Genomic DNA, 15,956 nt, shown 5'->3' on the forward strand with positions numbered 1-15,956 from the left:
TCCACATAATAATTCACATTTCCTGTTGCTGCAGGATTATTTTCCTGTTGTAGCAAACTGTCTCAAATTAAGATCCTACATCTGTAGTTGCTTAGTTGAATCATCAACGTTTCTTGATCTAATACCTGCCCTAGGAGACGGAAGAGGCAGTCTCAGCATTCAGCATCCAGCTGTGGGTGTGGAAAGCAGACACAAGCCACATAAACATTTATTATTTGGTTTAGGTGAAGGTATTAGTCATTCACAGCCTCTTCTGAAAACCACAGTGAAAAGCAGAGAGAGAGATATTTCGCTCATTGTAGCCTACTTAGAGACATTTTGTGGAGCCACTGTGCTCTCCTAGCTGTTATTCAGAAGCTGGTGTCATCACTAACCCTTCTATCATTGCTGGGGTATAGGATGTGTGTGTTCAGCCTCTTAAGCTCTGATGGGCTTTCATTACCAAACACACCTGTTCCTCTGGCAGGGGTCAGGGGACGGAGTAGGACACACACACAGTGGTTCATTCACATTGTAAAAGTGTTTCTTGGGTTGTATTTTCCCCCATAAAATCTGGTATTTCAATCCATTTGACTGTCACAAACCTATGTACCTCACTTCTCAAAGGCTTTTTGCTGCTGGCTTGGCTGAACGTAAACAGTACTGAAGTATAGAGACAGCGATACATAAACATAGAGGCACCTTTTCAGCTGTCTAAATGGCCTTCAAATGTAATCTTGGGAACGAAGTGGTGCTGTTACTGCATTGCCGTATTTGACATGTATATATATATATATATATATATATATATATATATATATATATATATATATATATATATATATATACATACATATATATATGTGTGTGTGCGTGTGTGTAACACGCGCATACGTGTGGGTGTGCATGCGTGTGTGTAAGATACTGTGTGTTCGTGTATGTTTGCGTGTGTGTGTGTGTGTGTGTGTGTGTGTGTGTGTGTGTGTGTGTGTGTGTGTGTGTGTGTGTGTGTGTGTGTGTGTGTGTGTGTGTGATTGCTCAGTATGGCTGGTTTGCATTTATTCTGCTGTGGTGTTGGGTCCTCCACACGTTCTCTCTGTATGCCATGAATATGCATTCCTATACTGCCAAGAGTGCTGCTTTCTACCACCCTGGGCACCAGCCTCAGACCTGTAACACAACCTGGCCCCTGCACTGCCTGCCTGCATAACAAATACACAATGTGACATCATGTCTCCCTCCATGTCTACCTGTTGGAGACAGGCTGGGCACATCAGGTTAAGGTTGGGCGACTGGTTTCTGGACCACATCCGTAGAGGTTAAGGGTGGACCCACCAGCCCCTGAAACATCCTGATTCTGTTCCCAGCTATGACTGACGCATCACACTGTTTCTCCATTTAGACAACATCACAACATATTCCACTTTCCATTCACTAAAGCATACAATGTTCCTCATTTCGTCGGTCTGTAATGACAGATGCCTTACAGAATACATCATATAAATCATCAATCTACATTATTCAAGCTTGCACACTGGTGTGGTATTTTTGCTACCTTGTCTTTTTTCTTTACCCTTTCATAAGGAACGGCACAATGTACAGTACCTGTTATCATAGGATATTAACAAAACTCCAACATCGGAGAAAATAAGTGACAGATGAGCTGAGAATATTTCATTTAAGTTAATAGCAGTTTATATAGCAAGTAATATGGAACAAACAAACGTTGCTGAACGGAAAAGTCGACAAAGCCTGTATTGCTGTATATCACGTCAAAACATCTAGGATCATTGCTTTATGTTACTGGTAAATAACTGGCAAACAAAGTGAAAGTAACTTTGTGTTTGACACAGATGTGACAAATACAAAACATCTATGTTAAGACGTTGTGGAAATGGAAGTCACCACCCACCCTTGAAAATATAGTTTTTTCAGGACTTTCTCCTCCAGCAGATTTCGGGTCCGTTTCTGGACCGTCTGGACAGAGACTGACTGGGAACACTGACTAGGAACGCTTATTGTTGTTGTATCTGTCATTGTTGCTCTATTCTTGTCCCATGTCTTGCTTAAGCAATGCTTCATCTCATATGTCTGGCAGCTGTGTTTTTTTGTTATTTTTTTGTGTGCTTTTGTTTTGTACTAAATTGAAAAGAAAATCATTTAAAATAAAATATACAGCAACAACAAAAAAGACGTTGTGGAAATTCGATTAATTTGAAAGTAAAATCATTTTAAAAAGCCAGATCTAAATACATTGTGGCGTTTGATCTCTTTGATATGAATGACCACTGTCTGGAAACAGAACTTTTAATTGAATTGATTCACACTGCTTTAGGGTGAAATCAATCGAATTTATCTGTCCTTGAGACTGAGCGTTTAATCAAGCGCTTATTTCACATTAACGTAATGTTATCTACATCAGTCAATATAACATTTTAGTGGGCCTCCACATTTCCAAAGTCCACTGAAATATCCTATTCATTCGTTTATGTAATTTGTGAGTCCTACTAAATTAATATAATGAATGCTTCTCATCTAATATTTCAATGAATGATGCATGACAGAAAAAAGTTGGAAGCAATTTGGAGCAATAATAATTATTATAATAATAGGCTATTAATAATACTTATAATGCTTTAATTAATTATTTTGATTGATTGGTTTTGGGTTTAAATGACAACAACATATCTGAGGTGTGTGCATCCCGTGGAAAGAAATGGTGAATATATTCATTGGTTTGATGGTGGAAAATATAATCACCCGTGAGTTTTACACAAGTTCTCTGATACCGGAAGTACTGGGGAAGAAAGTCCGCAAATGAGCACCAATGTGGAGATGTGCTCTATTTAATTTAATATGGAATGCGGCTTTGGATAACCCTGTTTTATAGCGTCCTTGCCTTGGTGTTTTACTGTTGACAGTAAAGGAGAAAAGGCTATCTCTAGGCCAATCTAACAGGTAAGATTGGCTTAAGCTTGCGCTAAAGGGAAAGATATAAAGACTAATATAAAGACTAACTAAACCATGTAGCCTAATTTACGATTATAATTTTCAATTTAACTTAACAATCAAAGGAATCACCAAACCAATCACCACGAACTGCATAGATAAAACTGCACACCATGTAGGCCTAATTTGTACTATAGCGTGTGGTTAAATTAACAAGGCCACTTTAATGCAGCCTGTATTGAACTTCGTTATGCTGTTGATTACGTTTCCCTGGGTAGTAAATAATACCAATGAATTATTTAAGTGCTTGAATGCTCAAGTCCGTTTCCTGTAATATCACCATGTAGCCATGTCCAATAGCGTTAATGGAAATTTCTATCGCCACATACTTTTTTTAATGAACATTCGTTTTGTAGCATCTAAAAAGCATGTAGGCCTTTACTGTCGTCTGAAAGTGATCTATAGCAAAAGGCACACGATGGAGACTGCCTTTGACTAGGCCTTTGCTACGTTTTTGGGAAACGTTTCATAGTAGGCTAATTATGTTTTTAATATTGCGTTTGATACACTTAATTAAACATTAAATTAGACATTCATCCTAATTACAAGTTTGATTCGATTTCAGCCCACTCATGCAAGATTTTTACATAAACTATGAGTGTGAGATTGTGCTAAATTTGCTTAATTGATGACGTCACATTTTAATGTAGCCTACTAATGTCCCACTACCCTGTCATCACCACTTGTAGGTTTTAGGAGGGTGTCAGTCTCGTTTCCAAGCTCATTACCCATGAACTACACCGTGAACATTCAGTGATCAAAGAACCGTGTTGTTGCAGAGATATTTTACGCGGAATATTTTTCACCGGAGGGGCTTAACACAGCAACTCCCTGTAATAAGATTGTAGCTTAATAGCCATATGTTCAAGTCTAAATACAGTGACTATAGTAGCCAAGCATGTTCTTCACCAATTCAATTAAAATATTTAATTTGCTGAGCAATATCCCACAAAATTGGAGATATCAATGAAAAAGTAACTCAAGGAGAAAAATATGTTTTTTTCCTGCATGTGACAAATAAATGTCCCAAAGTCCCACGAGCTCATTAACATAGTCCTAATCTGTAATTAAAATATTGAAGTAAGTGGCAATAGAAGACACGATGACTCCTACCACTACGTTTTGACATTTCAGTGATGTGCTTGTTGCTGAGTTTGCAATAATCGTTGTAATATAGAAATATCTCCAATTATTAATACATATTGGACTAATTTCACTGAAATTATTAGATAATAATTTTGAGCCCATAAGCCTTTAGGCCCACATAGTATGATTTTGTTGAATTAGATAGACGTGGTTATATCAGTGTGGTTCATTTATCGACGGGACCCATTCAACCTTTGCAAACGTGTCTAATTGGAGAACCCGTGCTATAGGCTTAAGTTAAATAATTTGCATTAAAGCTTGAACCCGGCGATATTAAATGCTATTAAGAACGTACAATATATCATTCACGTCAAATTAATCACATCAAGAGGCGAAGGGTTTGACACGGGGATAAATTATAAGTGCAATGTGATTGATCATCAATCAGTTGATGACATGAGGAAAAATATTCATTTCAAAAAGTCAAAAAAACTTAGATCAACGGGATATAAGGATAAAGTTGTAGATATTCTGAATATAGGCTAACTCATCATTAACGATAGAAAATATTTTCTGAGTGATATGGTTTCCAGAAAAATAAAATGTAATTCTGCTTAAAACACATAACCCCCCTCCCCCTCTGAAACAAATAAATAGAAATACGTGTCACAAATCACACAATACACATGAAAAATAGATAGGCTATATTGTCCTGTATGTGTCGAGATCCCAGTTGTCTGGAAGAAGTCCCCTCTTGACGAACCATTACGAATCAACCATAAAATTGCGCTCTCGCTGTTGCCCTTCACTTACAATTAGTTATATATTCATACCCTAATTACATTAATGTCATGTGTCAAGTCCCCCCACATATTTATAAAAAAAAAAATAAAAAAAAAACGTTTTTTCTTCTGAGGAAAGGTCTGACATCACCCATTCATTTTATCAACATAATCACTCCGGAGATGTCTTGACTTAAAGTCCGCACAGCTCTAGTGTATATCGGGGAGATCTGGGTTGCATCTTCTGAAGAAAGACGCATTTTTGTTACTCCTCTAAACCTTAAGGGGAGTTTTTAGCTTTTGGTCAGCGAGTGGTTCATGGAAAACATCTGAATCGTTTTATAACCAAACACAGCTGCCGTGCCAGTGTATGTGTGTGTGCGTGACAGTGTGTATGCGTGTGTTCATCCGTATGTGGAAGAGGGAGAGAGAGTGAGGGTATCTGTTTGCTTCCCTTTCCAAAACGGAAAGAAAGAAAAAAGTTTGGTCCTATTTTTCTCACAGTAACTTTTTTTAGGCATGAACGCCGAGACGTGCGTCTCATACTGCGATATGACATCCATGGATTCATATTATAGCCCCTCTGCACCGCAAGGTAGGGATCATCCGACGAACCCGTTTAGGACATTCCAAGCGAGTGACACCAAATACAGCCCCACTTTCCTGCCAAACAAAGGTCAGGCTTACGGAGAAAAGTCTCGGAGCCCATTCCAACAGGAGTGTCAGTCATTGGATGCCACCGCTGGGGAAGGCACCTTTAACAAATATCACCTCTTCATGCAGAGGTCTTCTTGCAAAACCCCCCCGGAAGGAGGCAAACTGCACCAAGAAAGCGGACACAACGGAGCGCTCATTCCCTGCTATGGTGAGTAAAACCACAGTTCTGTTTCGAACGAACGGAGATTTCCCGTGTCCCGTATTGTTTACTCTTATGGAAAAACCATATCAAATGACAACCGAAAGTGTGCTTGTGTTCTGTATACACTGCTCGGTGTAAATATCTGTTCACTTGAATGACTATGCCCCCAATTATGAGGGATGTTTTGCGTATTTTCTTCTTAAAGTTGGGAACGTTATGCATGTCTCCACATGCCTCGTAAACAGTTTCCTGTACGTTGAGAAATTCCTTCCAATAATCAGAACCGACGATAAAATCAAATAAATGGGTGAAGTAATCACGTCTGCTATCATTCCGGGTGTTAGGATAATATTACTAATCGCATATGAACTTTTGTAAATGCATGAGTCTTTACAAACTCAATGTGATGGACTTCACAACTTACTACCAATATTACGGCCACAACTATCCCCTGTAACACAATTACGAAGAGGCATAACCTTCCGGACTATCACGTTTTCCCTTTGACGATTGAATTAAATTAGGCTATATTTAATGCGATAATCTGCATTACAATCCTTAATATTGAATCTGAATCGGACAATTGAATTAACACGTTTTCAAGCATGAAAAATTACCGAGCGTTGAATTTACTTTAATATGGGAAATAGTTTATCAGCGGACAAATATTATTATCCTAGTCTCTTTAAATCTATAGGCTACATACTCAATATTGTCTCACGAGCAAAAGATGTTGGGGGAGTTTGCAAATGTTAAGAATCCATCGATGACATACACAACATACACATACACACACCCACACCCACTCTCACACACACACGTTTCGGCACCTATATGATATCAAGGTAAAGATAATCCGATTCTTATAGAAAATATTGCCCAAACTGATAGCCTATGGTGAATTGAAGTTGGTGACTAAAACAGCCAGATTTTTTGAACTGACAAAATAACACTGTAAAGGCCTCTAGCCTACAATAGCCTACGTGCACTCTGCAGAAACGTTGCGCTATCGTGACTTGGGTATTGGTGACCTTATAGATGTTTGTATGGCCATACAATAAAATATAACGGATCACAAGTTCTTAAGAAATATTTGTTTATTTTACAATGAAATACAACCTTTAACTTTGCAACTGGAAACCCACAGTTGCGATGCATTAAATTAATATGTAATGTGAAAAAGACCAACATGCAATTCTTAATTCTTAATAATAAATAATACCCTCTACTGATTTACCGAACTATATCTTTATGTTGAAGATATTCTGCAGAGGTCTAGCAAAGGGCACATCTTGAGCGCAGGAAGAATCCGCCCATGCTATAAATTTGACACAAATACCGCAAAATCCATCGCTTTCTCTAACCATCTGCGAGCAACTTGTGGGTGAGATGAAAACCCACGGACATACAGCGGCTTCTCAGATGATGAACTGGAGGGAAGCATCAAATACTGCGGTAAAAACTTTATGAAACCTCTCTCAGGAGAGTGGCTACAAGTGCTAAGAATTTTTTTAGGAGTTATTACAAATTTCAAACGTGATTCATTTGTTGTTTATGGTTGAGAAGTCAGTGACCGAAGCCAGATGATATTCGATACGTAGGCCATGAATCCTCAAGAAAATGGTTTACATAAACAAGACTAAAGCAGTGCTAAAATTATAATAGAGGCAAAATATGCCTTAGACTTTCTGCCAAATAATTATGTCAGTCTCACGTTTCGAAGTCTCTATAAACCAATTGCTATTAATGTTTGAGTAGTTGGCTAATTTCTAAAATATGTTCATTCAATTTGGCCCAATTCTGTCTCAGGTTTAGGCTACATTTAGATCAAAGATGTCCAACGTTCCTTAATTTAAACGCACATTCTTCAAATGTTTTATTACGAAAGGTAAGAGCGCATAGACATTGATCGAACCACATGATAGTTTATTGAACGCTATAGGTAACATTAACTTTAATGTAGAGCAAGAATAAGTAAAAATCACCAATTTCAATAATCCTTAATTAATCATGCTCGAAAATCAACCAAGCGCTCTGTGAGGGAAACTGAAGTATTTTTCCATTCATCTGTGTAATGTAGAACATTTAAATGTAATACCCATTACATCTGACTTATAACATAACAATAACATCCGTTTCCCGTTTTTCCGAAAAACTAAACCGACACTAAAGATGCATGCACAGTGAACGTATGGACACTGGACAGTGCTGCTAACACAAACAACATCCAAATTAAAATCAAATGTCAGATTACTGAAATTATAGAATTAAATTAGAATAGTTAACTATTTTCATCAATATACTGACTTTCGATTAAACGAAAGTACAGGCTTCACCAAACCTGTTAACGATTCACTATTACAGATATTCTAATGAATATCTAGTGAAAACGACAGGAGTTCTGTCCCTCGTGAAAATGAAAAAATGGGGACACAACCAAAGAGGATATAACGAGTTGAGATATCAATATAAAATCGAAAGCACTGAATCACTGCTGTCAAAGAGAAGACATTGATCAATTGTCTGGTCTAGCGGGCCAACGTGAGAAAAAGTGCACATGAAGAAACTTTAGTTAAACTTTGCCACGCTGTTCTTATTATTGGCTAATGGCTACCATGCTGAGGATCAGGGTGATATTAATAAGGATAAAGATGATATTATTGTTGATGACTAGACTATCATCGTCATCGTCATCATCATCATCATCATCATCATAACAGTAATAATAATATTATTACATAATTAAGTATTTACAGCTGAGTTACGGAGGAGGGCTGGGCACTGAAAACATGCCACTAACGTGCCAGAATAGGATATATGTAAACCTTAATGAAAGCACATAAACCAATCAGTCTTTCCTCGCTACATAATTAGTTTAAACGGGTGACGTAACATAGCATAGCCATCAATATAAGATGTAATGATGGTCTGCTGTGCAGATGTTATCGAATCTCTTTGGTTTAATCAAATAACTTTAGACAACAACACACGAACACCAGACACTTGCTTTGTCAAGAGTATGCGACTGATCGATCACTGCTGGGAATCTATGGGAATACGACTACTACTACTGATAATAATAATAATAATAATAACAATAATATTAATAATAGCTAAACAATAGTTAACCATATGAGCATATTATGATGAATCAGAAGTCATTTACCGTATGCACATCTTTATTATTCAAAAAGCGACAAGTTGCCTATTATATAGTCATTATATAGCTTCCAATATTTAGATCATTCTGAACAAGAAAATATTCACCTGAAATAAATGAGTAAATACTCTGATCCAAATTTGAACCCAAACGTGGTATGCCTATAACATTAAGGCTACAAGTTATTCAAATTAAACATAATATTCCCTTTTTCACATACTTAATTTCCAATCCTGTGTTACGGCCTTGCTTAACATTTGGTACGTAATGACTCACAGGAGAGGCGTGCGTAATATAGCGCTGAAAAGATCAGGCCAGCACATAAACCTGTAAAAAATTACGAATATGCGCGGCGTATACAAAGTCAATTTATGAAAACGTATAGACACGGGCTGAAATTTGAATGATCGATGTGAAAGTGCGTTTGAATCACATAGACCTCTACTAAAAAACCAAACACATTGTCACGCTTTCCTTTCAACTCGGGGTCACATTTGTAATGGAATGCGTTAGTGTCCGGGGAAGAGTTTTGATGTTGTATAAACCTACCAGATCACATAGTCAATCACGAGATCTTACTTAGGGTCACGTTTTAAAGACCCCAAACCTGGTATAGGAAGCCTTATTGGTTTCAACCACAGGTATAAATCATGGCAGGAAATTCAACGGAGACTTCGTGAGTTATTACTTCAATCAGGCTTAAGCAGGTAGGCTGAAATTCCTGGAGTCACAGTCTTTACAATATTTCCCACTAGACACCGCGGGGACCTTTGAACATAATACCAGCGCTGTTTTCAGGAGATTTCAAGGGAGTTTGTTTCATTTTGCGTTCAGCTGAACTTGCCGGTGGCCTGTAGTCTACATAACGTCGCACACTCGGTAGATGTAAAAAAAATGATTTCTGCTGTTAATCTCAAACAAACCGCTATAAATAATACTTAGCCTTATGATGCCTTCCTAATATATCTTATTAAAGCAATAAGTGAGCCACTAAAAAATAAAGTTTACACCAAAGGATATATTTAATATTTTACAACGGATGACACATTCGAATTCAACAATATAAGACTATTTTCTTTCCATGATAAGACCACTCAATATTGTTATATGACCTTTCAAAACAAAGGGCCCAGTAAAATGTGATGTTCTATGGCAGGGTTTCCCAAACTTGGTCCTACCCCCCCCCCCCCCCTTCTGGGAGCCCGTTTAGTTTTTTGTCCTAGCACTACACTGTTTATTCAAATAACCAAGTCATCATAAAGCTTTGGTTATTTGAATCAGCTGTGTAGTGCTAGTACAAAAAAACAAAACGTGCTCCCAGGGGAGGCCCAGGACCAAGTTTGGGAAACCCTGTTCTATGGTATCACAGGACCCTGGCTGGGTAGACCATGCACGTGGACGCCACCGTTGCAGCAGCCTTGCCTGACAACAGGTATGACTGACTCCTCAGACAGAGTGAACATTAAAGAGCAGGCAGGAAAGTCTCAGCACTACAGGAGACCTCCACCATTAATGTGACTCAGATGTACATCAGCACTTCCCCCAGTTATTTTCATACTTTCAAAGGCCAGCCCCTCGTAACCACAGGCAGTCCTTGCGTGTCCAAGAGGTGACTGGATTGTGTAACCTTGCTAAACAAGTGCCGCACACAAATACACAACATGTCCCCAATACAATATTTGGTTATGGGGTGGGTCGCAAGAGACTGAAAGGATCAGGGAATGATTTTGTGGATGTTAACATTCTGTACTGTGCTTGCACATCTTTACGTACTGTAAGAGGAAGGAAACAAATACTTTGTACCTGCAACTAAGAAATGAGGCAAAGTGAAATGTAATGTTTCGTCAAACAATTTGTAAATGACAGCTTGAACCGTTTAGATTTTCCTACAGGTTTCTTATTCCACAATTGAATTATAGTAAAAACTGTTGCTCCAAAACAGTATAGGGTAACAAATGGCATGGTTTCAACCATTCCTCCATTCAAACCTCTTGAGATGAAACAATTGGACACTTTCTACGGCCCATCAGTCCAGTTACATTGAGGTTCTCTCAGGTCCAGCAGCCCTGGACCAACAGTATGCTATATCAGGGACAACATATACAAGGTCTGTGCATTAGCAGTAGGGGAGAGCAGTCCCTTTCCTAGCCAGGTCTACATGCAGTGATAAAAGCTTGTAGACTCCACTGGACTCCAGGCTCCATAAACCAGACTCCTCTCCGCCAGGTAATAGGATATTTAGGGCCTGGCTCTAAACATCTCAGGGAGAGTGGACAAAATTCAACCTGATAAAATCTGACAACAGGTGGCCTTTACATTGGGGGATTGTGTTTTTTTACATTAAAATATATAGTAGAATAGAATAAGATGGAATAATAGATCGTTTCTTGACTTGGTTTGACACACACAAACAATGCACATTGTCAGAGATAGCTATCCTTGGCTTCTCTGCCGTGTCAAGAGTGGTCAGAATACTCACTGACAACGTAACCTCCAAACTAGGAACATCAATCTCTTTATATTTTTCTTGAAGCAACAGGAGTTTTCCTCTTATGGTGCTTGACCGTCTTCCCTGAGGACAGGATACAGAGACCTTTAACTATGACTGACCTTTTTAGAAGAGCTGTACACCAAAATTCTTCAGAGAGAATTGATCTAAAACCCAAAAGAATCCAAACAGAAACGTACATTATGTTTTCGCAACATTTGTAGTCAAGATCACTACTTACTTTAACATTCCAAGTGCTTTTCCAATGAACTATTTGTGAGCTATAAACGGAGAGAGGAAGCTCCTTTGTTGTGACATTACAAGCATTTGGTATATAGTTGTGGTTACAATATTGTGTTTTCACTCAAAGAGAGGGAGGATATAGGAGGTGTGAATAAACTGTCCTGTGAGATCCTTTCAATCTAGACTGAAGCCACCAACACCCCATCTGCTGCCCTTTCTCTCTCTACCGTCTTTAGTACAGCACAACCATTTGAGCCTTTCTTTCTGTCCGTCTGTGCTGATTGATATGAGCAGCGGGTAATAGAAACCAGCCATGGAAGTGCTGCGAAGCCTGGAGAACCAGGACACACTTCAGCAGGTTGCTGACATGACTAAAGGTGACAAGGACCTAGGATCATTTTACCAGTTAACTCGTATTTTGGCACAGCAATTTACATTAAGCTCAATCTGCCGGCTGGAGTGCGACAGGGCTACATTGAACCTCGTACTCCAGGCCTTCTCTCAGCCCGGCAGTCAGATTCTCTGCTGTGTAACTAAACCCTCCATAGTTGAGGCCCTCAGAAAATGCTTACTGATCAGACGTCCAGCACATAGAATATCTCAGAAGATTAGAGTCTATAATATCACCTACTGCGTATACATTTTCTCAGACGTTATAGTACAGTAAAAAGTTAGCATGTCCATTGGCCTGGACAGTGGCACCCATCACAAGAACTGAAATTATAAGCATGTTGATTTTTTCTATAAACTACCCATTGAATCACATTATTTCACATGGTGTTTCCTAATGACAGAGTACTATCTAAGTTCACATGGGAGCTGATGTAAATCATTTTAAGAAGCCTAGATTAAATGATATATTATTTAACAAGCAGATGATCATTTTTGCTTAGTTACAAGGGATTATCAATTTGGACCACGAAGGACAATCTAGTGCTCTTTCCACATTGTATTTACTTCAGTATAACAATGCTATTGTCAGAAGTGGAATCCACATTATGCTAAGAGGACAGTGACCAACCTGTCTTTTATTATGGCATTCCCGTGCACTCGTAAAATGGATGTTTGCTTCATTGTGGTTTTTAACATCACCCAAGAGATTCAGACCTCACTGGGAAAGGAGGAGGGAACATAACGTCAACTGTTAGATAAACTGAGAGGATCTCACATTAAGAAGCCTTCCCCTCTCAAGGGGTCTTCCTCTGCATTCATTCAAATAACCTCAAATCTATTGGAACATGAAGGCTTTCTTTCCTTTAGTCATTTCAGCACAGTACTGGTTAAAACCACAGCGTACGCAGTCAAATATTATTTTACATGAACTTTGCATTATACTGGGTATTATATCTCCAACACAACTTACAGTGTTGTTACAGTTATTACTGTGTATTTACATGGGTATAAGAGCAGCGGAAAGTGTTTCCAGATATGCTAATAAATTGGTTTCAGAAAGACAAATAGAGCTTTGTTCCTTCATCTTATGTGTAATTGTCTAACACTGTCTTGACCTTGGTTTAGTGCTAGCCAAACTGTGGAAAAGGCACTGAGTAGACCCTAGCCCAGTCTCAGGCTAGTGGAGCTCCTGCCATGCTCTAGGGCCTGAGAGAGACTCTCAGACAGATGAAGAACCTTGAAGAGAGAGGGGTGATTTATCAGTGTCTCAGGCTTTATGGATACGCTCCCATAGCAGTTGTTTTTTGGTGCAGCGTGTGCACTTCACAGCAGCCTGATGGGATGAATCATCCCTCTCACTGTTTGACTTCAAAGTGGATGCTTACCTATCAGATGCTCCCAAACTACTGTAGCTGTAAGCTAGTCAGAGAGGTACTTATGGAACTTTCTCATCCGTTAGCTGAGGTTTTGTTTATGGCGTCAGGCATATGAGAGGGCAGCAGGGATATGAGAAAGGCATGGGCCTAGTGAGCACCAGCTTAGGCTAACCTTGAACTGTTTCAATGACTGCAATTGACACCATAGCCTACTCATACTGCGGTGCTATTCGTAGTGGTGTCATGGTGCTCCTGACCAGGAACAAGATCGTTTAAGAAGGACTGGTTTATATGAACTGCTGAGACTCGACTCCATCTGCCTTTGGGTAGGCGATTAGCTCTGGTTTTGCAAATGGCCGTGTAGGCAGAGGGCTTGCTAATAAGGCTCTCCCCATGCTAATGCCTTGTGGTGACACACTCACTGGTCGCAATAAAATTTATCAATGTCTCTCACATCACTTTTCATTTGTCATGATGTAGGCATGACAAAGTTTACATCTCAACACACCAGTCAGTCTCTCCATCCACTACCTGTGTTAGTTAGTGTGTCTGTATGTAACAGCCTCACAGCCAGCGGAACAGGCCGGAAGAGAGGACTTCACAGAGATGGCGGGACTTCAGAGCACAAAGCTTCCCATTATGATTCAATCCATATTTTAAGAAGGGAAAACAAACCAAATTAGAGTTACAAATAAACGCTTAGCAGAGAAAACAGCTTACACAAATTTCCTCTGCACCCTGGGTCCAGTCAAAACAGGGATCTATCAAGCCTAGACTACACACACTTAATCTCTTTTATTTATGTTTTCTAATATTTAGGGATATTTCTTTGGGTTTGGGAATATTTTGCCATTAATCGCTCTCAGTCACCGCAGGGTGTCTAATTTATAGTGTTTCTTTTAAATGCTGTGAGCTGACCCTAGCCGTCCTTTTCAATAAAGAGGCTGGGGAGGCGCCCTGTCGCTTTACTGCCAGTTAAATTACACTTTGATGTTCCCCTCTCGTTTTTGACAGCGACTTAACGTCTGTCCCCAGTGAAGGTTTGACCCTCGCTAACTTTAAGGGGTCCAGCACGGATATCCAAGGGCAGGAACTATAGTAATTTACCCCTCATAGCAAAGCTGCTATGATGATCATATCTATTACTATAACGTAACCATCTTTTTTCTTATTTTGACATTTTCTGTGGACACAACTTTTTAAAAGACTTAGAGTGCAAAATATAAAATTACGTTTGAAGACATTTTTTTGTGGGGAAATGTAGACGCTATTAAAAGGGGTTTACAAGACCCTGTGTTGCTCTGCAGGCAGGTGTGAATACTGTTAGGGTTAAACTGCCAATTAGTTCTCTGGTTTAACCTCACCCATCTTCTCTCTCACCCACTGATGAACTCTGCTTTCAGACCCTCTTGGTTTCAGCTTGGTCAGATCTGGACTGATTTAGTAGAGTATTCTGTTTCCTTGACAGTGTAAAGAATAATATGAAGATTTCAGTTCTGAACTACCTTGTACTTGGACACAGCCACAGTTCTGTATCACATCTCATTATTTCTTACTTTAAACAAACATAAAAATAGCATAAGACAGCAGTTATAACACTGGAAAGGAACAGGGAAGCTATTTCAATTTTAGATCACAGCAGTTATACAGTCACTGTAGACTTGGTATGTCAGATCCCTAACAGGGTTGGGGCAGACAAAGAACAATGGGCTCCAGACGTGCCTCTCTCCGTCAGAGAGCTGTAATTGGAACTGATGTGGAATCTTGGATCCAAAGTAAAAAAGAAAAAAAATCTGTGAACACTGCTGTAGAGCAGATTCCTCTAAATGGGAAACACGCATGCTATGAGGTTTTAGCAGAAGGGACTGAGGAGTTTATTGTCTGCTTGCTTCCAAGTGTTGTATCAGGGATGCTGAGATCTAGGTCTGTATAACAGGTAAAAGGTGAAAATGAGAGGGGGGTTGTAACCACTGATCAATTACAGCAGCATGTCAGAACATATCCTGTCATAGAGACAGAAGTGTCTTTCCTTTATACAGTATATAACATATCATACTTTCACTAAGCCAAAATATGATTGTGTAATCCGATCAGCTAAGGTGAAAGTGTCTGAGTATCATTTATCTTCAGGAAAATCCACCATGATGCTCATTGGAAATGTCTTTCTCCCCAATCAGTGATCATGAAATGTAGTGAGGAATGCCACTCTGACATTGCTCATCCTAATATTCATATCAAATCAAGTTTATTTTATATAGCCCTTCGTACATCAGCTAATATCTCGAAGTGCTGTACAGAAACCCAGCCTAAAACCCCAAACAGCAAGCAATGCAGGTGTAAAAGCACAGTGGCTAGGAAAAACTCCCTAGAAAGTCCAAAACCTAGGAAGAAACCTAGAGAGGAACCAGGCTATGAGGGGTGGCCAGTCCTCTTCTGGCTGTGCCGGGTGGAGATTATAACAGAACATGGCCAAGATGTTCAAAATGTTCATAAGTGACAAGCATGGTCAAATAATAATCAGGAATAAATGTCAGTTGGCTTTTCATAGCCGATCATTAAGAGTTGAAAACAGCAGGTCTGG

General features: G+C 39.2%; 1 protein-coding gene across 1 annotated transcript in view; it reads left to right on the plus strand.

The window, feature by feature from the left end:
- The first annotated feature begins 5,337 nt into the window (after window positions 1-5,337).
- LOC129834610 (homeobox protein aristaless-like 4) overlaps window positions 5,338-15,956 on the plus strand; it is a 28,337-nt gene continuing 17,718 nt past the window's right edge. The window contains exon 1 of the mRNA XM_055899771.1: window positions 5,338-5,721. Coding sequence (XP_055755746.1) covers window positions 5,376-5,721 — 346 coding nt within the window. The 5' untranslated portion in view covers window positions 5,338-5,375. The remainder of the gene's footprint in view (window positions 5,722-15,956) is intronic.

The sequence above is a fragment of the Salvelinus fontinalis genome, chromosome 35 (assembly GCF_029448725.1).
Source record: "Salvelinus fontinalis isolate EN_2023a chromosome 35, ASM2944872v1, whole genome shotgun sequence".
Taxonomy (NCBI): domain Eukaryota; kingdom Metazoa; phylum Chordata; class Actinopteri; order Salmoniformes; family Salmonidae; genus Salvelinus; species Salvelinus fontinalis.